At 44.2% G+C, this 24557-nt stretch overlaps 1 protein-coding gene across 1 annotated transcript in view; it reads right to left on the bottom strand.

The window, feature by feature from the left end:
- The window catches only part of FBXW4 (F-box and WD repeat domain containing 4), a 108037-nt gene that overhangs the window by 80692 nt on the left and 2788 nt on the right, over positions 1–24557 (bottom strand). Inside the window, exons 2-4 of the mRNA XM_038758625.1 lie at positions 7128–7223; positions 2037–2222; positions 528–660 (exon numbers count right to left, since the gene is read on the bottom strand). Coding sequence (XP_038614553.1) covers positions 528–660; positions 2037–2222; positions 7128–7223 — 415 coding nt within the window. The remainder of the gene's footprint in view (positions 1–527; positions 661–2036; positions 2223–7127; positions 7224–24557) is intronic.

Below are 24557 nucleotides of genomic sequence, written 5' to 3'. Positions count from 1 at the left end.
CAGGCACTGTCGGCTCCTCTCATAGGCCAGTTGGCAGGGACACGGGCTGGCATGGTGAGCAGCATGCTGGAGGCATATAAGCAAGCTCTTTATTGTGTTCCCTACAGTCCAAGCCAAGTCTAATGCTCAAGGTCCCCTTCCACCCACCTTCCAGGAGCGGAGGGCGGGTGAAAGAGGCAAACAGGACTGTGCCCCCCGCCTCCCCCAGGGGACTGAGCAGCTAGGAGGGCTCCACAGCCTGGAGCCCCTCCACCCCCTTCATCTTGCCACCTGCCATCATGAATCCTAACCTCACCACCTTGGAGGCAGGTGAAGATGGAGAGGCATTTAGATTGTTGGTAAAGTTATATTGGTTTGGACCAAGGATGGGTCCAGGGTAACGAGGAGCCCAAAGGGTATTTCCTCCCAGCAGGGATGTACTGTGAACCTTACTGTTCTTCTCCCCTCCTCAACCTACTAGATTGTATGCCCTCTGTGAGCCACGGCCTTTGTCTAACAGATTCACGTGGGAGAGACTCCCAACTCACCTTTGCTGTTCTGTCCCGAGAGCCACTCACGATGACTGCGCCTTGACAGTCCACACAGTTCACTTCCTGCTCATGAGCGGAGAATTTGATACTGAAGGAGCCATTCAGCTTATGAAGGCCAATCTTTCCATCTCTGCAAGAGAGAATTAGGAATCTTCATGAAGACAGTTATCTCCCTCTGAATGAGGAAAGCCTGGTTACAGCAGGGACAGATTACTCCAATTTTGCCCTGGGGCAAAGCTACCAGATTTGTACACCCCTCCATGAGTATTCCCTTGCCCTGAAATACACGATCTCCTTCTTGTCATCCTGATACCCCTCACCCACTTCCTGAAACTGCCACAGAGACTTGTGGGGAAGAGAGAGAGAGGAAGAGGAGTCTGCCTCTAGATTCACAACCTTACCCCCACCCTCAAGCTTCTGGGGAAGTCCAAGGGGATGGGTCCCTGGACTGATGACATCTGGAGACATTGCAGTGACATCAACTCTATACAGAGCCCCTGGCTGATCAGCCAGGGGATAACTCAAGGAGCCCCATAGAAGCAACTACAGCAACCAGTAAGGGAGATACAGCGGGGCTGAAGTCTGGCCACGCCAAATGCAAAGCTGCTAGCCCTCTGCCAGGCTGGGAGCTTGCCCTTAAAGGATTTCTCTTAGTCCCCAGTGGACTAAGAGAAGCCGTCCTTTCTCCTCTCTCTACTTCTGCATCACTCAGTGAGGGAGGCAGATCAGAAAGCAAATGGGGAGGGGAGAGGGACAGGAAAATGCCCCAGAACCATAGCCTCAGTGGAAGAAGAACTGCTCTTGGCTCATTTCTTCACCCTTCCATTTTTGCACCCAAGCTTCCAACTGGCTAGTTCCTGACTGTCCCCCAGTTCTGGCACTCTCCAGACAGCTAATGATAAACACAGTAGGAGTTACAAGAAATTTTCCCTAGTAAGGTCCCTGATACTAAATCTATACTACAGTACCTTCGATCTTCTTGTCACCCTGAGTTTTCCCCTTTCCTCCACTAGCAGTCACTTTGTGGCAGATGCTCTGGAAATGACCTATTACCAACAGCAGCAGGCTTTTTTCCCTTTCTTTGGTTCCCTTCTTTATCCCTCTTTGAGTCCAAGCCAAAGATACTCCACCAACAAAGAATCAGTGTGGCCTAGTCAATAGAGAACAGGCCTGGGAGTCAGTAGGACCTGGGTTCTATGCCAGGCTCTGCCACTTGTCTGCTGTGTGACCCTGGGCAAGCCTCTTAACTTCTCTGTGCCCCAGTTACCTCATCTGTAAAATGGGGATTAAGACTGAGCCTCACGTGGAACATGGACTGTGTTCAACCTGACTACTGTCTCTAACCCAGCACTTAGAACAGCGCCTGACACATAGTAAGTGCTTAACAAATACCATAAAAAAACTAAAACAAAGACGAGCGGTAGGTAAAGGCTCTTAAGCCTTGGGCTAGGCCACCCTTTCCGACTGCCGGCATCCTGACCGAAGGGTCTAAGCAGGGGGGCTTACCCTCCTCCGCTGACAATATGCGAGTTAGCAAGTACAAAGCGACACACATCCTCTTGGTGGCTGGAAAAGATGGCCAGGGGACGTCGGTGCAGGCTGGAGCCATCTGGGCAAAGTTTATAGGTCCGGATGTCTTCCGCCTGGGAGAGGTACAGCGAGTCGCCATCCAGCTGCATCCAGGGCATGAGACTACGGTGATGGGAAGAAAAGAAAGAGTTTCAAAAAGCTCTGAGAAAAAAAAAAAATCAAATGCAATTCCTGGGCAAGCTAGGCTGATCCCTTCCACCATCAAACACTTCAGGGGAACAAAAGCTTAAATCAGGGATTTCCCTGTGACTGATAAGTCAAAAATAAAGCAACAAACGGTCAAGCACCTACAGGTCCATGATGTCAAAATGATGTCGATGAGATCAAAAAGCAAGTTCGGTTCCTAGCAAAATTGGGCACCAAAAGAAAACAATCATATTAGAGGAAAGATTGGGACTGATGTTCAATGATAGATGTTGTCAAGTCTTGGCATTCTGATTTGCCATTCAGTGACTGGACCATTCAACTTTGGCATTTCAATAATTTTTTTCTACCTCCTGCTTAGTCCTTAAGGTACTATCCAATGGCTTCCCAAAGAGCTTGTTCTTATGATATCACCATAAATGACCCCACCGATGTGATCCCATGTGTCCCCAAAGAATCTCACTTTCCACTTATTTTCCTTTCCTTAAAGCAAAGTGGAGAAAGGAGGTAAAACACTTAATAACGATGGCATTTATTAAGCGCTTACTATGTACAAAGCACTGTCCTAAGCACTGGGGAGGTTACAGGGTGATCAGGTTGTTCCACGGTGGGCTCACAGTCTTAATCCCCATTTTACAGATGAGGGAACTGAGGCCCAGAGAAGTGAAGTGAGTTGCCCAAAGTCACACAGCTGACAATTGGCAGAGCCGTGACTGGAACCCATGACCTCTGACTCCAAAGCCCGGGCTCTTGCCACTGAGCCATGCTGCTTCTCATTATCATTTATCATTTTTGCCTTAAAAGTGTGTCAAGTATGAATGATTACCTAGCTCAGGCTGATCCAAACTGCTTATGATGATGGTATTTGTTAAGCACTTACTATGCGTCAAGCACTGCTCTAAGCGCTATGGTAGATACAAGCTAATCATGTTGGATACACTCTCTGTCTTAATCCCCATTTTACAGATGAGGAAACCAAGGCTCAGAGAAGTGAAGTGACTTGCCTAGGGTCACAGAGCAGATATTTGGTGGAACTGGGATTGGAGGGCATAGGAAAAAGGAATAAAATTATTTGTTGAGAAATGTGCCAGGAAGGAACGAAGTGAGGTAACTATTTCCTTGTCATTCCATATTCCTTATGGCTTAGAATTCTGACCCTTCACTGAAACCTTTGGTCCCACCATCACCCACTTCCTCACTAAGTCAGGAGGATGAGATGGAGAAAGAGAAATTGAGAGTCTGGACAACTCTTTCAAACCTCAGGAAATACAAGGAAGCTTCTCCACCCTTTTCTCCGATGGAAGCAAAGAAGCTATTTATCGCCAGAAGGAATAAACCTATTTAAGAAAGGATGCTAATGTGCTGATAAGATACATGATCTGTTATATGGATATCTACATTTCTGTAGTCAAGTGTGATAATGGGAAAAGACAGCTCCCCAGCGATCTGCTACAGTCCAGAGGCTACAGGGAAATATTCAGCTCTCAAAAGATGGTGATAAGAGAAATCCACAAATAGAAGCAGCGTGGCCTAGTGGAAAGGACCCGGGCCTGGGAATCAGAGGACCTGAGTTCTACACCCAGCTCCACCACATGCCTGCTATGTGGCCTTGGGCAGGTCACTTAATTTCTCTTTGCCTCAGTTTCCTCATCTGTAAAATGGGGATTCAAGATCTGTTCTCCCTCTCAAACTATGAGCCCAAGGTGGAACCTGATTATCTTGTACCTGTCCCAGCACTTAATACAGTGCTTGATACATGCTGAGCCCTAACAAATACCACAGTTATTATTATCATTATTTTTATTATTATTATTATATAGTTAGATGCCTTCCATGGTTCTGTTAAAAAGAAGAGTCAAAAACTACAGGTTGACCTGGCATACAGCTGGTTAAGGGATGTGGAATAAGGCAAAGTCCACAACAGATGAGAATTATTCCCTTTTCTCATACCAAGTTTTGATCCAAATATCAACTCCCAATAATTTCAGCAGAAAAATATGTTCCCAAAGCGACACTGGTGAGTTTGAAAGCATTCGGACTCCAAGGTCCCAGGTAACAAAAATCCCTGAGGCAAAGTCGCTGAAGCAATGAGCCTGCTAACAAAAAAGCACACAAAGAGGATACTCCTTTTCTTTTAATGGTGGCACCTAGAAGTAAAAAATGCCACCTACTTACAATCACCATTCATTAATACAAAGACCATGGGAACATGAATAAAGTTCATAATACACAAATTTGGCATGAAACAGCTGTTGCGCTTAATGTAAATTGACTTACCGGGCCATTAAATGCAGTTTGGATTTTGTATTAACTGAGTTTGTGCTCCTGAAGGTTTTTACTACCGTGTACTACTAGAATAGGTATGAACTCTGCTGTACAATACTCTCCCAAGCTCTGCACATAGTAAGTGCTCAATAAATACCATTGAAGATGACAATGATGTGGGTAAAGATGTGTGATCCGCACACATGATGAACACTACATCATGTAGCTTGTTGTGTAAATTACATATTTGGATAGCCAGAAGGATAGAAAAGATGTTGGGAGTCCAAGAGGGGCAGGTTGGTATTGGGCAGCTGAAGCCTCAGTATTACTCTACCACTGAGTGACTGCCATCACAGCTTGTCACACCATATGAAAGCCAGGGTGAAAAGGCACCCGGGCTGTCAGAAACCTTGGAAAGGTGGAGAAAAAATAAGAAATAATACTCAAAAATAGTTAAATACTCAGGAGACTCGAAGGGGAGATCCTAACAGCATTTCTTGTTCTTATGATTTTCAATTGCTGATAACTGAATCTTCAAATTATTCAAACTTTTCTCTGTGTGTCCCCTCTCGCACTTCTGTTACATTATGAGCCCCTTGAGGTCAGAAACCATGTCTGATTCATGGCTTTGTAACTTCCCAAATGCCTACTCCAGGGCTCTGTAGAGGATGGATGCTCAATAAACAACTGACAATGACAAAGAAGGTTTTGACCAGCCTTGAGAATAAGTGATGGTAAAGAGTCTGGGAGACAGGTAGGCTGGTAAGCCTTCTGTTTTTATTTATAAAGACTGACTTTGACCAGTCAAGTAGTACAGACAATGCAGGGCCAAGGAGAAGAGGAAAAACTGCTCAGTTCATGACTCAAGTTTGATCTCAGTGCTGAACAGACAGGAACTCTAGTGCAGAGTTACCTTTGCCTTCTGGTTTACTAAAAGAAAGGACTAAAGGGTCAGGGGAGAGCTCCTCTGCTTCAAAATCTATTTATTTCACAGCAGCTCATTCCTCGTTAGAGAGACTGCTCTGTACTGTTAACCCAGCAATTCCACAAAGCCACAGATCAGGTCATTGCAGCCAGAGAATTCAGGTACACGTGAAATGACAGGGTGGTTCCTGGACCTGAAAGTTGCTGTCTGCACACATCCATCTTCCAGAACTAACACATTCTTCTTGGTCACAGGTACACAACACTGGGTATCTGCATGGGGTCTCATGGTTCCCGGTGTCAACTAATCAATGGCATTTATTGAATGCTTATTGTGTGCAAGACACTATTAAGCACTTGGGAGGTTACAATACCATAGCCTGGGTAGACATGATCTCTGCCCACAAGGAGCTTTGGGCCCAAGGCAGGTAACAATGGTATGGGGTTGAGCAGTAGCTCACCCCCTTTAAAATGCAATTTCTGAAAATGCTGCCTTCTAGCCTGGGATGGATCAACAGCCATACAGCCAACAGAAGAGGCTTTCCTCCTAACTTCTCGAAGATGCATTTCAGTGATTGCAAGGGACAGGTCAAAACCCTTTTATGTTCCTTTTTAATACAGAAAGCTGGGATGGGGATGGTAGATAGGGTAGAAATTCTACAGACTGACAACCTAACAATAACATCCAACTACACTCAGTTGTACCAGAACGTTCGCTTTGACTTTGCGTTTTGACTAGAACACTTTTAGGGAAACCTGGTTTGGCAACGTGCGGCGATGTCAGAAAAAATGGTTTGGGGGGGAATGTGTGTGGCACCCAACATGTTGAGTACTGTGACGTGAATTTTCACTACCACGGGATTTTGCAGGAACACAATATTTTCAATATATATATAATGCAATACTGTCTCTCCCTCTAGACCAGAAGCTCCTTGTAGCAAGTGATTGTGTTGACCAACTGTTGCATTGTTCTCTTCACCCAAGTGCTTAGAATAGTGCTCTGCACACAAAAGGCACTCAATAAATACCATTGATTGATTGACTGATTGAATGTAGTCCCTGCATTATAGGGGAACTTGAGTGTACTTGGCTATGGGTTGTTGCCTGATGCTCTTCCAGCCAAAAAGACTGTAAGAAACTCACTGATATCTGGGAGGGGCTCCGGTGGGACTTTCACTATTGTATATTCAGCATTTGACTTCTCCCATTAGTCTGCAAGCTCCTCTTGGGTAACGATTGAACCTTAGAGAAGCAGTGTCGCTCAGTGGAAAGAGCACGGGCTTTGGAGTCAGAGGCCATGGGTTCAAATCCCGGCTCCGCCAATTGTCAGCTGTGTGACTTTGGGCAAGTCACTTAACTTCTCTGGGCCTCAGTTACCTCATCTGTAAAATGGGGATTGAGACTGTGAGTCCCCCGTGGGACAACCTGATCACCTTGTAACCTCTCCAGCTCTTAGAACAGTGCTTTGCACATAGTAAGCGCTTAATAAATGCCATCATCATTGTATGACCCTTGCAAGTACCTAATAGGCACCCAAATTTGGTAACAGAGAGTCCTAGCCAGGACCTTTCTTTCTGTCCCAATTCAACCCCACACACCTTGAACCCTCCCCAACCAACACAGATAAAGTGCAGGCCGCCCGGACAGTTCTGCTAAAGAAAATGGGTCACTTGCTTGCGTTTCCATCTGAGCAGTATCTCCCTCCGGCAGCGGCCCCGCCTCCAGTTCTGAGATACCTTCACTCTTTCCTTCACTGGGATGTTAGTTACTCTGCAAAAGAAAAGGAAACAGATGGCATGAATTCCCACAAGTGCACAAGGGAGCACCCAGATCACCAGCAACACCTCACCACACCACCTGGCCCAAAGAGTCATCTACAGGATGGAGACACGGTCAAGAACCAAAGGAAAAAGAGCAGATACGCTCAGCTTAACTTGGACCAACTCTTCTCTTTACTTAAATCAATTACAGTGACAAAATGTAGGACTGTTTATGACCCTAGGCCTGAGATGCTATGGTATTGAGAAGCAGTGTGACTCAGAGAAGGAGCACGGGCTTTGGAGTCAGAGGTTCAAATCTCACCTCTGCCAATTGTCAGCTGTGTGACTTTGGGCAAGTCACTTAACTTCTCTGTGCCTCAGTTACCTCATCTGAAAAATGGGGATTAAGACTGTGAGCCCCCTGTGGGACAACCTGATCACCTTGTAACCTCCCCAGCGCTTAGAACAGTGCTTTGCACATAGTAAGCGCTTAATAAATGCCATCATTATTATTATTATTTCTTAGGCCGTGGAGCAGTCAATTCTGAGCAGGAGGGGAAGGAAGCCGGAGGGAGAAATTGGGAACTAAATGATTGCTACAGATGGTAGGACCTAACTCTCACTCTTCTGTTGGAGGGAAATGACATGACAGGTCCTTTGGGTTTCCAGAAAATGCCCAGTGTGACCCACAGGACTTAGACATATCGATTTCTGCTACAATCCATCTAGCAGTCAACAGGTGATCAGGACTTGGGAGGGCTCATTATCTGGGGCTGGTTTGGAAATCCACAATTTATAGCTGGGAAACAAAGAATCTCTTCCTAAGGATACACAAATCACTTGGGCTTTTTTTCTCAAGCATGATGACAATGTCCATGACTTTTATACGTCAGGGAGTCTTGGAAGTCAGGAATTATGACTTAGTGGAGAGAACACTGATTAGAAAGGGAACCAAGTGGGCTGGGTTACATTCGCCACTGAGCCTTTGGTCAGCAATCTGACCGGGTGATTTTCGTTAGAATAAAATGTTTGTATGAGTTTTCCACTAACTTTTGGTCTTTTCCACTGAGTGACCATTACACTGTTTACATGAGCCCCTGTTCTGAGAAGCGATGTTGTTCAGGTCAGGGCTAGAATGGAAGATGGGAACAGGGAGCTGAAGGACAATGAAAGGCTTTGGAAAATGGACTTGCAGAGTATGTGGTGTATCCTTTAACCAAAACTGAATTCATTTCTGGACTCCTCATCACCAGAAATATCAATATACCAGATATATATACCTACAGCAAGTTCAGGAAAGAGAAATGACAGTTGAGTGATCAAACAATCAGCTATATTTCTTGAGTGCTTACCGTGTGCCGAGCACTGTACCAAACACTTGGGAAAGTACAAGATAACAGAGTTGATAGATATGTTCCTTGCCCACAATGAGGCCAAGAGAAACAATAAAACAGGTACACCAAACTTCTGTAAAGACCTCTAAAACCCAATGGTTACCTAGCAATACTTGTTGGACACAACCTTTATAAAAAAAAAAAAGGGCAATTACTGGACCTGAAACAAGAGGTAAAAGTTGAAGAATTGGGTGGGAATGAAATTTAAAACTGCAAACTAATCTTTAAACGAGCTCAATGGACTTTCTGAATTGGACAAAAGACATGAATTTTAGCAACAGCTGTCACTCCCACTAGCTCTACCACCCCACATGGTGCTCGTGCCTTCAGTGGAAGCTGCCATTTTACTGACACTTTTCAAAGGTCAAGTTACTCCCATAGATGCCCAAGACAAGCAGTAGATTCTCCAAGCTACTGCAAAACCGTTTGCCTTATAAAGAATAAAACAAGAAAAACAAAGACATCCCTGATAAATAATAGTAATAGAGGCATTTATTAAATATATCCAAAATATAAATACTGATTTAATGCTTCTTCACATTTAACTTAATTTGATATTACATTTGATACATGTTCTTCAGTCTCTTGTCTAACACCACAAGGCAGCTTAGATTTCCCTTTCTGATTGCTACATATTCTCGAAACACTCCTAAATGTATTTCAGCGATTTCCTCTCCATCACAATCAGAGGGAGCGATCAAAATCTTCTTTTCCTGAAAGCAAGCATCCCTCTGTGTATGTCTGTGTGACCTGTCACTGCTAGTGACAAAGGATGGAGGGCGGGCGGGTGGGGGGAGCAGAGGAAGAAAAGAATCTGAAAAGACAAGAGCAGGTGCCCCTCGGAATTCAATAACTCCCCTCGCTCCCATCCCTAAAATGCCCTGCAGCCCATTTCCCGAGCACAGTTACTGGTGTAAAACCAGGGAGCCCAGACAAAAAAAAATGATTAGTCCCCTGTAAATAAACATCTCACATAGCTGTTAATGCACGCAGGAATCTTTAACCTGCCCTCAGGGCCTACCCATATTTCCATTTTCCCAGCCCTCCTCCTCCTCTCGCCTCGGGCTCATTTTTTCTCTCCTTGTTCCCCTTCTCTCCTCCCTCTGCTGTGCTTTCCGGCACTTAGTCACCATTATAATTTGACTGCATTCCTGGGCACATGACCTACTTTAAACAAAAACAACACAACACACATACATACAAAGACACACACACACATACACACACACACAAACATAGCAAGCTTTTTGCCTCTTTAAGTCTCTTCAACAAATGAGTATCCGATGTAGTGGAGATTAATCTTGGGAGCCAATCTAGAGTTTCCCCTTTGTTTTCACCTCCAATTCCTACCAATTTTTTTTTAAAGCAAATAAATAGACAACCTGTCTGAGAAGGAATGTTTTGGGGGAGGAAATCAGTCACAGAAGCTTTGAAGACCTCCAAAATTAGGAAAGCACTTTGCTTAAAAATCATGACCCAACCCAGCTGTCTCCTGGGTTTTTACTAATCCTGTTGCTTTCCACCTACCATCACGCTCTGACAATCACGATGGCTGAACCTTTCTCTTCACCTCTTCTTTCTATTCCCTGCACCTCATCACCACTTCCAATGACCTCTTACTTAACAATCACTGCTCTATTTAACAACACACACTCTTCCCTGAAGAGGCACAAACGCTCCTTCTCCAGGGGTATAACCTCAAAAAGGCCACTCAAGGTAAATGTTGAACACTTCTCAATTATACTCATTATTACAGAAAAACAGAAGCCTCCGACATACCCAATGACAGAGAGGATGTCTCTTCAGGTTCCAAAAAGGTCAACCGAGGGTCAGAGGGGACCATAAGCTTTGTTCGGTTGGTTACCCTTGTGGTCAAGAGGCCCTGAGCCGCCCCGATTCTCCGGGGGATGGGAAGGGAACAGCAATAACGAAAAACGATCATGTGGAATGAGTTCCTGTCCCCACGGCCACACTTCCCCACAGAGGGCTAAGAAACGGACTGGCTGCCACTGGAGCCACTCTTAACCATTGGGTAGAAAAGCCCACCTCTCCTTGAAGGGCTTCCCTGTGGCCAGTCTCCTGCTCACGTGAGCTCCATCATTCCAGGGCCAGTACCAGGTGCAGACCTAGATTTCCAACCACTCTAACCTTCCCTTCCATACTCTCCAACAGCACTCCCCACAGCCGGTCCACACCTTCCCAATCTTTCTGGCTAGACCCAGTTCACTCAATCGCATTTATTGAGCACTTACTGTGTGCAGAGCACTCTCCTTAACCTTCTCTGCAATCTGTAGCAATTGGCCAAGATTTAGGGGGCAGCCGAGGTTCCCAAAACTCTGTCACTCTTTCCCTTTCAGGTCCCAAAAAGACTTCTGTGCTGTGAGGGAATCGCAGAGATTCGTCATCCAGATGCCACATGCTTCCTAAAAAACTACTTCAAACTACCCCTGGGCATGGCTGTCCTCTTAAGTTCATGGAATTTTTAGCCTCTGTTAAAAATGGCACACCCACAGTTGCCAAGTGCACCTACCCTCATGCCATCTTCAAAGCCTCAAATTTGTCTCTTCTCCTTATAATGTGTTTGTGATGTTAGGACAAATGTGTCTACCAACTCTGTGGTATTGCACTCTCCTGAGCACTTAATGCATTGATCTGCACACAGTAAGCATTCAATAAATACCATCGATTGATAGATTCATTATGACACCCAAAAGTATGACTCAAAGACTCCATGAACCAGCTGAAAGGAGAAGGATGGAGAGTACGAAAAAGGAGAGGAAGAGTGAGATTGATTTTTTTTGGATAACTTACATTTTAAACTTCCTTGAAGATAAAGCCCAACGATAAGGGGGTATGACCTAACTAAATGTTCCCAGAATCTGATTTCCCTAACCAACCGCTAAGACGACACACATTCCATCTACCAGGCCTTCAGAGCCGGAGTACCTATCAATATGGAAAACTAGTTGGCCTCAACCTTGAGGAATCGGAAATGAATAAACTTGATTGAAACTGCAGGTTGGCCGAATGGCCTTCCCTCAATCTTAACTCCATGATGAGGCCCTGATCTAAGGTTGCCTGGAAAAAAGGACCACTAAGGACTGAACCACTGAATTTGTCACCTACATCAGAGGTTTTCAACCAGTTAGACAAGTATCCTTAGGAATACTTCAAGAGGGGCTAAAGCCATTATCATAGCAGCCAGAATTCTGGGGGTGTGGGAGTGGAGGTAGAAAGAGGCTTAAAATCAGCAGCAGGCTCTTCCTGCCAATATCCTGGCATAGACATGAGCTCTGGGAACACAGCAAGATGCACCCCCGCAGCTCTGGTGACACACTCAAGGGAGCAGATAGTAGCATCAGTAACAATTTCTCTTCTCACTGATTGCAACTGCCGCTTCCCTCTTGGCTCTGTGACTATTCTTCTGAATATGTATGTGTTGTGGGGGTGATGTTGTTGGAGAGGTTTCTGGGGAAGGGAGGAAAGGAAAGGGGAAGAGAGGCTAAGTCTAGGTGTAAGGAGTAAATTGGGTGTTACGGGGTGGGGAGTTCTGTTAAAACTCTGATATCGTAAGGATACAGTTCCTTTAAAAGGCTGAAAATGCCTGACCTGCACCACCAAAGACTCAGCCCAACCTTCTCCCCTCTGATTCAACTTGTCTGACTGGGGGCTTGCAGTCATCCTCTTACCTATCTTTAGAGTATCCCTTCTCCCCGCTGTTCTACCTGCGATACCAAGTCAATGACCACCCGCTGTCTTTGAAGAAAAAAATCACTTGAAAAAAATAATAGAAATGAGCTCACTGGATTTGGTTAGGGCTTTTGAGGGCTAGGAAGGAGGCAGCAATGGGCAGGATGCAGTTATTTTATGTATTAGTCAATCAAATTTATTAAGCACTTACTGTGTGCAGAGCACTGTACTAAGTACCTGGGAGAGTATGACATAACAATAAACAGACACATTTCCTGCCCAAAATGAACGTAAGTCTAGAGAAGCAGCATGGCATAGTGGATAGGGCACGAGCCTAGGGATCAGAAGGTCATGAATTCTAATCACAGCTCTGCCATGTGTCTGCTGTGTGACTTGGGGCAAGTCACTTCACTTCTCTGGGCCTTATTTACCTCATCTGTAAAATGGGGATTGAGACTGTGAGCCCCATGTGGGATAGGGACTGTGTCCAAGCCGAACTGCTTGTATCCACCCCAGCACTTAGTACAGGGCTTGGCACATAGTAAGCGCTTAACAAACACTACAATTACTATTATTATTCGAGGGGGAGGCAGACATTAAAATAAATAAATTACAGATTTGTATATAAGTGCACCCTCCTCACCCTCAAAGTCTTACTAAAATCACATTTCCACCAAGAGGCTTTCCCCAGCTAAGCCTTCATTTACCCTACTCCTCTCCCTTCTTCATCAACTATGCCCTTTAAGCTCCCCACTCTTGGCACCCTCAACACATATGTACATATCCATAATTACTTTAATGTTTCTCTCCCCCCCTAATAATAATAATAATGGCATTTATTAAGCACTTACTATGATGGTATTTATTAAGTACTTACTATGTGCAAAGCACTGTTCTAAGAGGTGGGGAGGTTACAAGGTGATCAGGTTGTCCCACATGGGGCTCACAGTCTTAATCCTCATTTTACAGATGAGGGAACTGAGGCACAGAGAAGTTAAATGACTTGCCCAAAGTCCCGCAACTGACAAGTGGTGGAGCCGGGATTTGAACCCATGACCTCTGACTCCAAAGCCCGTGCTCTTTCCACTGAGCCATGCTGCTTCTCTGACTCTGAGTCCCCTAGACTCCAAGCTCCTTGTGGGCAGGGAATTTGTCTAACAACTCTGTTGTATTCTATTCTTCCCAGCACTTAGTACAGTGCTCTGCACACAGTAAAGTGTTCAAATTGCCACTTGTCAGCTGTGTGACTTTAGGCAAGTCACTTTACTTCTCTGGGCCTCAGTTCCCTCATCTGTAAAATGGGGATTAAGACTGTGAGCCCCCCGTGGGACAACCTCATCACCTTGTGACCTCCCCAGCGCTTAGAACAGTGCTTTGCACATAGTAAGAGCTTAATAAATGCTATTATTAGTATTATTATTATAAATGCCACTGAAAAATCGATTGCCTGGGAATAACTAGCCTGAGTGGCTTTGCTTCAAAAGCCCATGGGTTGGCTGGGACTCACAATATCAGCCCTCCTGGGCTAACCTAGTATAGTGCCCAAGCATCTAGTACAGTACACAGCATCAGGTGGGTCCTAAATAAAGGCGGCACCTACTACTACTACTACTACCACTACCACTACTACTGCTACCGAGGAGACTGTAAGAACTCCACTTACCAGCTTCCAGGATATGATTTATGATGAAACCAAACAACAGCCAAGATGAGTTGAGTGAGCTGTTCTCTTTTAATAACACTTATTCCTGAGCAGGAGTCCCCTACAAACACATTGGCGTGGCTCTTAAACATACCCTCTGGAGAACTCGGTTTTCCAAAAGAATAATTCAGGAAAGCACAGGGGACAGGTTTATTTCCCCTTATTTAAACGAGAAAGAACCTGTTCCTTTGTTGTAAGTCCAGAGTATCATTCCTCACAGTGAAACAGCTTTCCAGGAAAAGCATCTCGAGAAATTTTCTCTAGAACAATTTCATTTCCCCCCACCTCCAATCACCCTCACCTGCCTCCCCGCACCCTCTCACGCCCACCCCCCAAAAAGTTGCTCAGATTGAGGATTTCCTCTTGTTCTTGGCAGACTTACCAAAAGAAACATAATATTCCCCTTGGGCTGCTCACACCAGCTGCTAGAATAAGGGGCTGGGGGAGACGGAGAATGGGGGCATTTTGTCTCCAGAGGTGACCGTTCTCACCCGACCCTGTCACCAGTGATTTTTAGGACTAGGTCCCCTCCAAAATCATACCATTAGTGAGAAAAGGATTCTCCACCTCTACCCCCTTCTCAAACTCCTCCAATATCAAGGAACAACAATCAAGGGGGTTTCCGAAATGCAGTTTCTCACTCACAAAACACTTGCTTCCAATCCCAAATAAGTTTCACTCCCAAGTGAAACTTTCAGGCAAAAGGGATGGACTATATCCCCTTAGTCTATGTCTTCCTGACAGGGTAGGGTATGTGGTTTTTTTAACGATTAGCATTTGAAAGCACATTTGCTGTGTTTTACCCCTCAATTTCTATCTTGCACAAGACTTTTAAATCTGGCCATTTTCTAGAGCCCTGCAAAGGCCAGAAATCTAACTGACTAACCCCAATGCCCAGCTCAGCCCAGCCCTCCTCAGTCACAGCCTGGCCTAACATTGGCTCCAGTTTCCTAACAAGCACCAAACTGGATCAGAATTGAACCTGGCATTAAGGTCTAGGTTTTTAATGGGTCTTCTAAGTTTCAGCAATTTCTCTGGGTCTACTAGTTATATACCACTAAATCAAAAAAAGGTACAAAAAAGTGGAGAGTTTTTCTCCAAATAAGAAAGATTTAAATAATGTACATTTAAAAATTGTTCATTTTTGCCAACAAGAAGGTTTGTGGAAGGGGCTTATTCTATGCCTGCATCCAGGTTTTGTAGCTGAATTCAGCAAAATGTGACTGAAGAATACCAGCTGAACACGCACCCACCAGCTGTTGACTTCCTTCAGTAGTTTTAGTAGTAGTAGTAAGAGTAGCAGTAGCAGCATTTATTGGTTGGTTACCTGATATGAGGGCTTGGAAAGAACAGAAAAGGAGAGTCACGTATCCCTGCCCTCTAGTAGATTACATTCTAACAAGAGAGGCAAACATAAAAACCATTTACAACTAAAGTAGTCAAAATAAATAATTGGGAATACATGTATAATAGTGCTAAGGAAGGTGTAATTAAGCTCCTAAATTCTTGAGCTGCATTTAAGTACATCCCCATTTGATGGCTAATTACTGCACTTAAGTCAATTGGAAACAGAGTTTAGAAAATGGGAAGGTGATCACCAAGCTCAGATATCCTGCCCAGCTTCTAGACTGTGAGCCCGTTGTTGGGTAGGGACCGTCTCTACATGTTGCCAACCTGTGCTTCCCAAGCGCTTAATACAGTGCTCTGCACACAGTAAGCGCTCAATAAATACGACTGAATGAATGAGTGAATGAATCTAGTACAGGACAGATCCCAGTACAGGAATCTTCTCAGGGGTCATTTGCAGGGTGGTGGAAGAGGGAAGAGAGATGTGACCCAGACTCAGTTTACCACATTCTGAGGGTAGGATCTGCCAATTTCAGCCCCTCAGATCCCTTTTAAATATTGGAGATAAACCCCCAAAAAAGATAACCTTTCCAATTTTGTTAAAGGTGCTCAACCATTTCGCTGCCAAAGTCATCTTAACTTGGCTTTCGGCATTTGCATGATGAACTGTCAATAACTTTTTCAATAAAATTGACAAATTTAGGAATTTGGTAGCTAAACACTCTGGTCAATTTAAAATGCACCATATATACTTTCTTTCTGGAGGATTTGCCTTCATCTTCCTCTATGGTAAAGAGTCTGAGGTTTCCCTGGAACTGGCACCTGGGGCCAGTTTTTTCTCACCTCTTGTAAGAGGATCATAATTCAATCAGTCAATCAACATTTACAGGGCACTGTATTAAGTGCTTAGGACAGTACAAAATGACAATATAACAGTTGGTAGATACATTCCCTTCCCCTAATGAGATTACAGTCTAGAGAGACATTAATATAAATAAATAAATTACGGATAGGTACAAAAGTGCTATGGGGCTGAGGGAGTGGTGAATTAGGGGAGCAAATCAGGGCGAAGAAGAAGAGAGTGGAAGGAAAGGATATGAGGGCTTAGTCAGGGCAGGCCTCTTGGAGGAGAAGTGCCTTCAATAAAGCTTTGAAGGTGGGGAGAGTAATTGTCTATCAATCAAGTCTCTGCCCAATGTAGAGCCCATACCTCAAAACCAAGACGTCAGCATTGTTAAGTTCTGAATTGACACTGGAATCCAATACTCTAGATAAACAATTTGCCTTAATGCTATGTATAGAAACAGGCAGCCAATATCTTCAAGGGTTTATTTAGCCACTGACACATCATTTGCAAATACCAGAACGGAATAAGCTACCAAAAAAACTCTTGCCAAACAGGTATTAATAATATTAGCGATAATAGTAGTATTTGTTAAGTACTTACTATACTATGTACCAAGACCTATATTAAATAAGTACAAGATAGTAAGGCCAGACACAGTCCTTGTCCTACATGGGGTACATAGTCTAAGGGGGTGGGAGAACAGGCATTTCACCCCCATTTTACAGATTAGGAAACTGAGGCACAGAGAAGTGATCTGCCCAAATGGCAGGACCACAATTAGAATTCAAGTCCTTTGATTCCCAGGCCCGTGCTCTTACCACTAGACCATGTTGTTTCATACGTTGTTAAATATCAACCATAAAATAAAGGCTGAAAACTGAAATTTAATCCAATTTTAATCCAAAAGTTCTAAAGCCTTAATAACTACCTCCCCCAAACCTCTGTAACTATTTTTTTTATTTAAACCTGAATACTCCATACCCAAACAAGACAATCTGCAATTGACCCCAACCTAGTTCCAGAAGTCCAGGGGTCTATTTAGACCAGTTCAGAAGCACCCTGTCCCCTCCACCACGGCCCCTTTCCATACAGGAGGATGACCAAGGAGGGCCTGCCCCGACCAGCCTGGGTTCGCAACCCAGGTCCAGGAGCTCGGGAGCTCAGTAACGACCTGTTGAGTAGAACTCTGCATAGACTTGGGAAAGCCTGAGTATCCCACAGGACCAAAAGGATAAAGCCAAACCTGATCCAACTTGACCTCGGCTTGAACTTTAAAAAAGCCATGAAAACAGGGAGTTTATAAAGCCCTAACATGATGATGCCCTAGAGTTGGCTCAGGTCTTCAAATATATCTGTGGGTGGACTGAGAATAAAGTCTTTATGTTGAGTATTGGACAAAGGTACAGCTCTCCCCAGACTGCCCAATTTCAGGAAAGAGAGCATGACTCTGTCAACCAGAATAGTAATCACGGTATGTGTTAAGCACTTACTATGTGTCAAACACATCTCCCTGGGATAGATACAAGGTAATCAAGCTGGACACAGCCCCACAAGGGGCTCACAGTCCTAATCCCCATTTTATAGATGTGGTAACTGAGGCCCAGAGAGGTTAAGTGACTTGTCCATGGTCACACTGTGGAAAAGAGGCAGAGCTGGGATTAGAACCGAGGTCTAAGAAGTGAACCACAGGGTTGTCATGTGTTCCCCGTACAAAAAAAGATAGTTTCTCATTTCATTGAGTGACACAAACACCTCCAGTCAAATCAATCAAGCAGTGGCATTTACTGAGCACGTACTGAGCTCCAAGCCCTGTACTGAGCATTTGGGAGTGTAAAATACAATAGAGTTGGTACATATAATCCCTGCCCACATGGAGTTTACAGACTAAAGGGGGGAGTTTACAGATTAGAGTTTACATACTTCAGTCTTTGAGAGCAGGCTGGGAGATGGGGGCACTGAAACTAGGCTTATAACAGCGTCCCATATTCTTAAAGCTATCCTTCTAATGCTGAACCAGAAATGCCTGGAAAAATCACTCCTGGTTACTTCGGGTTTGGTGTGGCTTGATGCCAAAGAAGAAGCAGGAAAGCCAGGGTGAGGTTGGCAGTGGCTGGCTCCAGGCTAGGCTCACCCAGAGGGAGTGGTGGAAGAAGGCTGGTCCAGACCCCAGGTCTACCGTACACAGCGCTACCGCTTTCATCTTCCACTTTTTTCCCAGCCATAGGTGAAGATTCCAGATCAGCGGCCTCCAAAACCTCAGCACGTCAGAGCAAATCTGGCCACTGCAAGAACTAAGGCAAACTTTCCCCCAACCCTCCTCGGCACTGTACGTTGGAAGCACCATCCTTGGGCAGCAGAGAAAAGCTCCACCGTCCCGCCAGACTTCAACTTCTCAGCCTAGACCACCAACAGAGAGGTTCACGAGTGTCAACTGTGCTCAGCAGAAGTTAGACAGGGGCTGCACGCCATCCCCTACATGTGACTGCTGAGTTGAGTGAGAACCGTGAAAACTGGACAGCACTGGAGGAAAAAATACAGCGTATGGAATGATTCTGAATGGGGGTAGAAGAAGGAGGAGGGGTGAACTCAAATGTCTTTTCCATCTCTGCATTCTATGATTCTTTGACCTCCAATTTTGTGCTGCGGACAGGGAGTGGAAAGTCAACAGACATGGTGATGTTTTGAAAGTGCCTGGTAGTCTGCTCTTGTCATTTAGTGGCCTAGTCTTGTATTTTTTAAGGTGTCTCTGAGTCCAAGCTTCATTTCACAGTTGTCACCTTTCTCAGCAATTTGAGCCCATGTCAAATACCAAAAAAAAAAGGAAGAAAGAAAGAAAAAAAAGAATAGGAAAGAATGTGCTGGCAATTAATTGTAGGCCAAAAAGGGGCAGATCCTGAAAGAAATTGGGTGGCCTGCGCTTTCAGGGAGGTAGCCCTGAACAGAGAGTAGCAGTTCGGCCTAAGTGAAGAATGGATTCCAATTTAACACAAGTTGGGCAAACCTTTCACAAAAGGTAAATTCTGGCTCCAGCTATTTCTTTGTTTTTGATGCCGTTTCTGGGCACCTACAAAAGACTTAGGCTACCTCTTGAGAAAGAGCACTCTTCTCACTAAGTGTGACAGTCCATTTTTATTGGCCCTAAAGGGTGGTATTTGGCTTGGAAAATTCCAAAAATTTCAAGGGTAAGGAAGGCCTCTTCTAAATGCCAGCCCAAATGGAAGTGTTTCATTTTCAGTCAGTCTCGGACACCCACAGATATATTTTGAGACCAGAATCAACTCTTTGCATCTTCATTGTCAGTGTTTTATGGACTCCCTGCTTTCTTGGCTTTTTTTTTGGTAAAGTTCAAGTATAGCTGTTCCTTTTCTCATAATTGCCTAAATGTGTTTGGAAGCCCTGCCCTGAGAGATTTACCTGGACAAGTATTAACTGATTCCCTAGGCCCCAAAGGCCGCTAAAGTTTTAGAACCGTTATGGAGTGGGGTTTTTTTCCGGAGAGTCACAGAGAAGCAGCATGTATAGTGGATAGAGCATGGGACCACGAGTCAGTAGGTCATGGGTTCTAATCCCAGCTCCGTCGCTTGTCTGCTGTGTGACCTTGGGGGAGTCACAACTTCTCAGGGCCTCAGTTACCTCATCTATAAGATAGAGATTAAAATTGTGAGCCCTATGTGGGACAGGGACTGTGTCCAACCTGGTTAGCTTAGATCTACACCAGCGCTTAGAACAGTGCTTGACATACACTAAGTGCACAACAAATACCATTATTATTATTATTATTAATAATAATAATAATAATAATGGCATTTATTAAGCACTTACTATGTGCAAAGTACTGTTCTAAGTGCAGGGGAGGTTACAAGGTGATCAGGTTGTCCCACGGGGGGCTCACAGTCTTCATCCCCACTTGACAGATGAGGTAACTGGGGCCCAGGGAAGTTAAGTGACTTGCCCAAAGTCACACAGCTGACAATTGGTGGAGCCGGGATTTGAACCCATGACCTCTGACTCCAAAGCCCGTGCTCTTTCCATTGAGCCACGCTGCTTCTCTATTACTGAGGCATTCCCTCCACTCAGGGACCCTAGGAGGGGTGGCTTCTTCCTCCCCTCAAGGGGAGGCTAGGTCAATTCCAGGGATGCTCTGGAAGTTTAAGTTAGCCCTGGAATGGCTCAGTTCTAGAGTTGGAGGGGTTATGAGAGAAAGGGGAGGGATGGAAAGCACAGGACAAACCACAGCCTGAACTTTCTAAGGTAATGATCGCCCAAGGGGGAAAACTCCAATTTGCAACAACTTTTGAAGTCCTCAACTTTCTGCTGCACTTCTACTCAACATGGCAGGAAACGCTTCCAACTTCCAACTTCACAAGATTGGAGGAGATTCAAGCAGGTACTACCTTTTCATGGTCGCGGAGGAAGAGGCAGGCCTCTTCCATCCCTCCAGTTTGCATTTGGAGGTATATGCGCTGCTAGGCTATTTCCTGCTCTCACAGGTGTATTGTTTTATTTATTTTGAACATGTAAACCGAACTCTGCTTTTATTAACTCACAGAAACCATTAACTGAGACCTTAGCAAAACGGCTGAAGACAATAAATACATCCATAAAATAACCCTTTGGCTGAACTGGAAAACAAGTACCAGTAATGCTTCTCTGAGCAAAAAGAAAAATACAGGACAAGCTCAAGCCAAATTTCGGAGGTGGCCGTTTGGAAGCCGCTGCTTGGATACCAAATTTTACTGGAGAGCAAGATCTTCTCCATTCTGAGCTAGGAAGAGAAACTTTATTCCACCTTTCTGTTTGAAAAAAATTGCTTCTAGGCTCAATTATTTTAAAATAAACAAACACACACTGCTTATCTACGTCTATCTCCCCACTCCTAACGTTAATCATCACTGAAATAGATACCCCAGCCACAAAGAGCTCTGCATGCACCGCCTTGGTGGAGGTGAAGGCGCAAAAACCCCTTAGTGGCCTCGCTGTTTATGTACTAATTACATTTTTAGGCTGCTCTTCTGCACTTACGAGAAATTAAGCAATTCCCGAGGATGCAAAAATAAAATTCAAGACAGAAATCATGTAGGATGTATATTTGCCTGTGTTTTACTTAAATGAAGGATGCTTTGCAGTGTTTTGTTTTTGTTTTTATTTAACTCTCTCAATATTATTATTTACCGAACTTAGGAATTTGACTTTGCTACTCAACCTGTTATTCAGTCTCTAATTTCTGCCTGGATCTTGCCTGCTGAATTAAGACTAGTCAAATTTCACTTTCTGGTTTTCAAGCATTAACCCAGGATGATTGTGTATGGGTTTCCAATTCTTTAGGGAAAACTAAAAAAAAATTACTGCAAGAAACATTTCCTCGATTTTGATTGTTGTAGTCAAAAGTATTTCTATTCCCACTAGATTTCATAAAAAAGTACCAGACAAAACTGAAGTTAAACCATCTGATTGGCTCAAATCACTGTCAAAGTGTACACTAAAAAAATTATACCCTTCTTTTCCTACCACTATGGCAGAGATCACGATGCTTCCAAGCTCCTCAGAAGAGGTGAATTATTTATAAGATTTAGAAAAATTTGAAGGGCCCTGGCACAAAATTACTCCAGGCTCATACCTTCGGACCATTAACAAATCCAAAAGAGTCACACATCAGTTAGGAACAGCTAAACTAAAAACATGTGCCTCGGCCTATGTCTGGAAGGTCAGTAAATCAGAGCAGTTTGGTGCTCCCGTAGTCTAAAATTCCACCACTCCTCTACAAAAGACAGACCTATGCTTGTTCCTTCAATCAATCGTATTTGTTGAGTGTTTACTGTGTGCAGAGCACTGTACTAAGCACTTGGGAAGTACAAGTTGGCAACATATAGAGACTGTCCCTACCCAACAGTGGGCTCACAGTCTAGAAGTCCTTCAACACAATCTTGCAACGGTACCAGGCTACTAATAAGATGTCTTAATGAAGGGTGGTCATTCCACTTCCCATTTTTCATCCTATGTTAATTATATTACTAGCAATTGTCCTCATCTACCATTAAAAGTGGAACTGGCAATGAGTTTGGTTTTTCCTTCTTCTTCCAAAGCACTCTCAATTTTTGGACATCACATACCCCTCTCTTTCTTTGCAAAATGCAGCTATAAAGAAAAAAACACCCAAAAGACAGTGTTACGGTCAAAGTTTTGTTTAACATCTATTAAACATGTTCAGATGAGGAGCTTTACAGCTTAATATAAGTCACTTGCTACGCAAAATATTTAAAAAGGAAATGGTCAAATTACATTTTGGGCAAGGACTCTGAAGAATACGAAGGATTCCATACCTCCCTCCCAGAAGTGCCAAGAAAGTCACCTTATCATCCTGCCTGCAGTTGTCCAAAAAAGACAACACTGGTAAACACTCCACCTGCTGTGCCATGTATGATTTCTCTTCTCCGCTGAGAAAGCAAAAGCCCTGACGCTGTCCCTGATGAACAACTGAAGTAAAACAACTCCTAAAACATGGCTCAGATACTTTGAAAAAAAAAAAAGAGAATGAGCAATAATCAACACTCGGAAGATGTCTAACACATTTCACCTATAAAATGGGGTCCAGATTCTGATACATACAAATATTACTATAGTTTCCTGTTCTAAAGATGTATAAAAATGGAAATACTGTATTCATGTACCACTCCCCATTTTCAGTGAAAACAAATGTACTTAAAAAATTAACAAATGTTTTGTATTCTTAGTCTAAGCTTTTCTTCCAACCCCAGTAAATCAAGCTAACTTCTTTTCTTGCCTAGCCTCTACTTTGAAGCAGCATTCACCTGTCTACATGTTTTGTTTTGTTGTCTGTCTCCCCCTTCTAGACTGTGAGCCTGTTGTTGGGTAGGGACCGTCTCTATAGGTTGCCGACTTGTACTTCCTAAGCGCTTAGTACAGTACTCTGCACACAGTAAGCACTCAATAAATACAACTGAATGAATGAATTTACTTTGCATGGGGAAAGGCAGGGATGGAGCAATATTTTTTAAAAAGTGACACCATAGACTGGTTTGGAACCCCAAAGAGAGATCTACACATTTTTATCTTCAACATATCTTAACAACCTAATCACCACACAAACACATACAGTTGAAGTCTTTGACTCCCCAGTGACAGATTCCAGAGGAACTGCTTTCATAACCACAGATCTCAGGACTCTTCCCATCACTGTGTTCTACCACCAGGAAAGATGTAGTGTCCGTCTTTGACAAAGCACAACACGGGCTTTGGAGTCAGAGGTCATGGGTTCAATTCCCGGCTCCGCCACTTGTCAGCTGTGTGACTCTGGGCAAGTCACTTAACTTCTCTGGGCCTCAGTTACCTCATCTGTAAAATGGGGATTAAGGCTGTGAGCCCCCCGTGGGACAACCTGATCACCTTGTAACTTCCCCAGCGCTTAGAACAGTGCTTGGCACATAGAAAGCGCTCAATAAATGGCATCATTATTATTATTATCTTGAACTGAGACCCCACTGAGGGACTCCTAACTGTGTATTCCTACCTGTGCATTCTCTCCCAGTTCTTAGTGCAGTGCCTCGCCCACGGTAAGTACTTAATAAATAATATTACTATGACTATCATCACCAAGTTTAGACACCAGTCACTTTATGTCTTACTTTGTACGGTGCGGGGCCCAAGAAAAAAAAATATCACACTTCTCTGGTCTCCCAAAGCATGTCTGAGCTCAGGGTCAAACTGGCCTAGATGTTCACTGGGGCTGTTCTTGGAAGAGGAGTGGGAGAGGGAGCTTTTTTTGAGACCTGGGACATGAGGAAAAGGCCTTTCTATCCCTCTTATCATGGCCCTTTCACCTCTGCCTTTGCCTAAGCCACTGGGACAAGAATCCAAAAGTTATTTTTAAAAAGCCATCAGAGGCAATGGCTAAATACTGAACCGGACACTAGCAATAACAAACAAAAGCAGGTGATAAATGTCCCACAGACACCCACCTGGGCTTTGAAAACGATTAAAAACAAGGGCAGTGTTGAGGAGTAGGGGGAGAAGAGAACAGACCAGAGTAGAGGGTAGGAGGTAGTGCTTTGCACATCCAGGCCTTTCTAAAACTGGGCAGGCAGGAGAAAGGAGAGGGAGAGTTTTCATTCATTCAGTCGTATTTATTGAGCGCTGTGTGCAGGGCACTGGACTAAGCGCTTGGCAAGTAAAAATCGACAAAATATACAGAAGCAGCATGGCTCAGTGGAAAGAGCACGGGCTTTGGAGTCGGAGGTCATGGGCTCAAATCCCGGCTCTGCCACTTGTCAGCTGTGTGACTTTGGGCAAGTCACTTCACTTCACTGAGCCTCAGTGACCTCCTCTGTAAAATGGGGCTGAAGACTG

Source organism: Tachyglossus aculeatus, chromosome 16 (genome assembly GCF_015852505.1).
Source record: "Tachyglossus aculeatus isolate mTacAcu1 chromosome 16, mTacAcu1.pri, whole genome shotgun sequence".
Taxonomy (NCBI): domain Eukaryota; kingdom Metazoa; phylum Chordata; class Mammalia; order Monotremata; family Tachyglossidae; genus Tachyglossus; species Tachyglossus aculeatus.
Note: the sequence above shows the minus strand (reverse complement) of the source record. Positions and strands in the feature narration are given on the sequence as shown.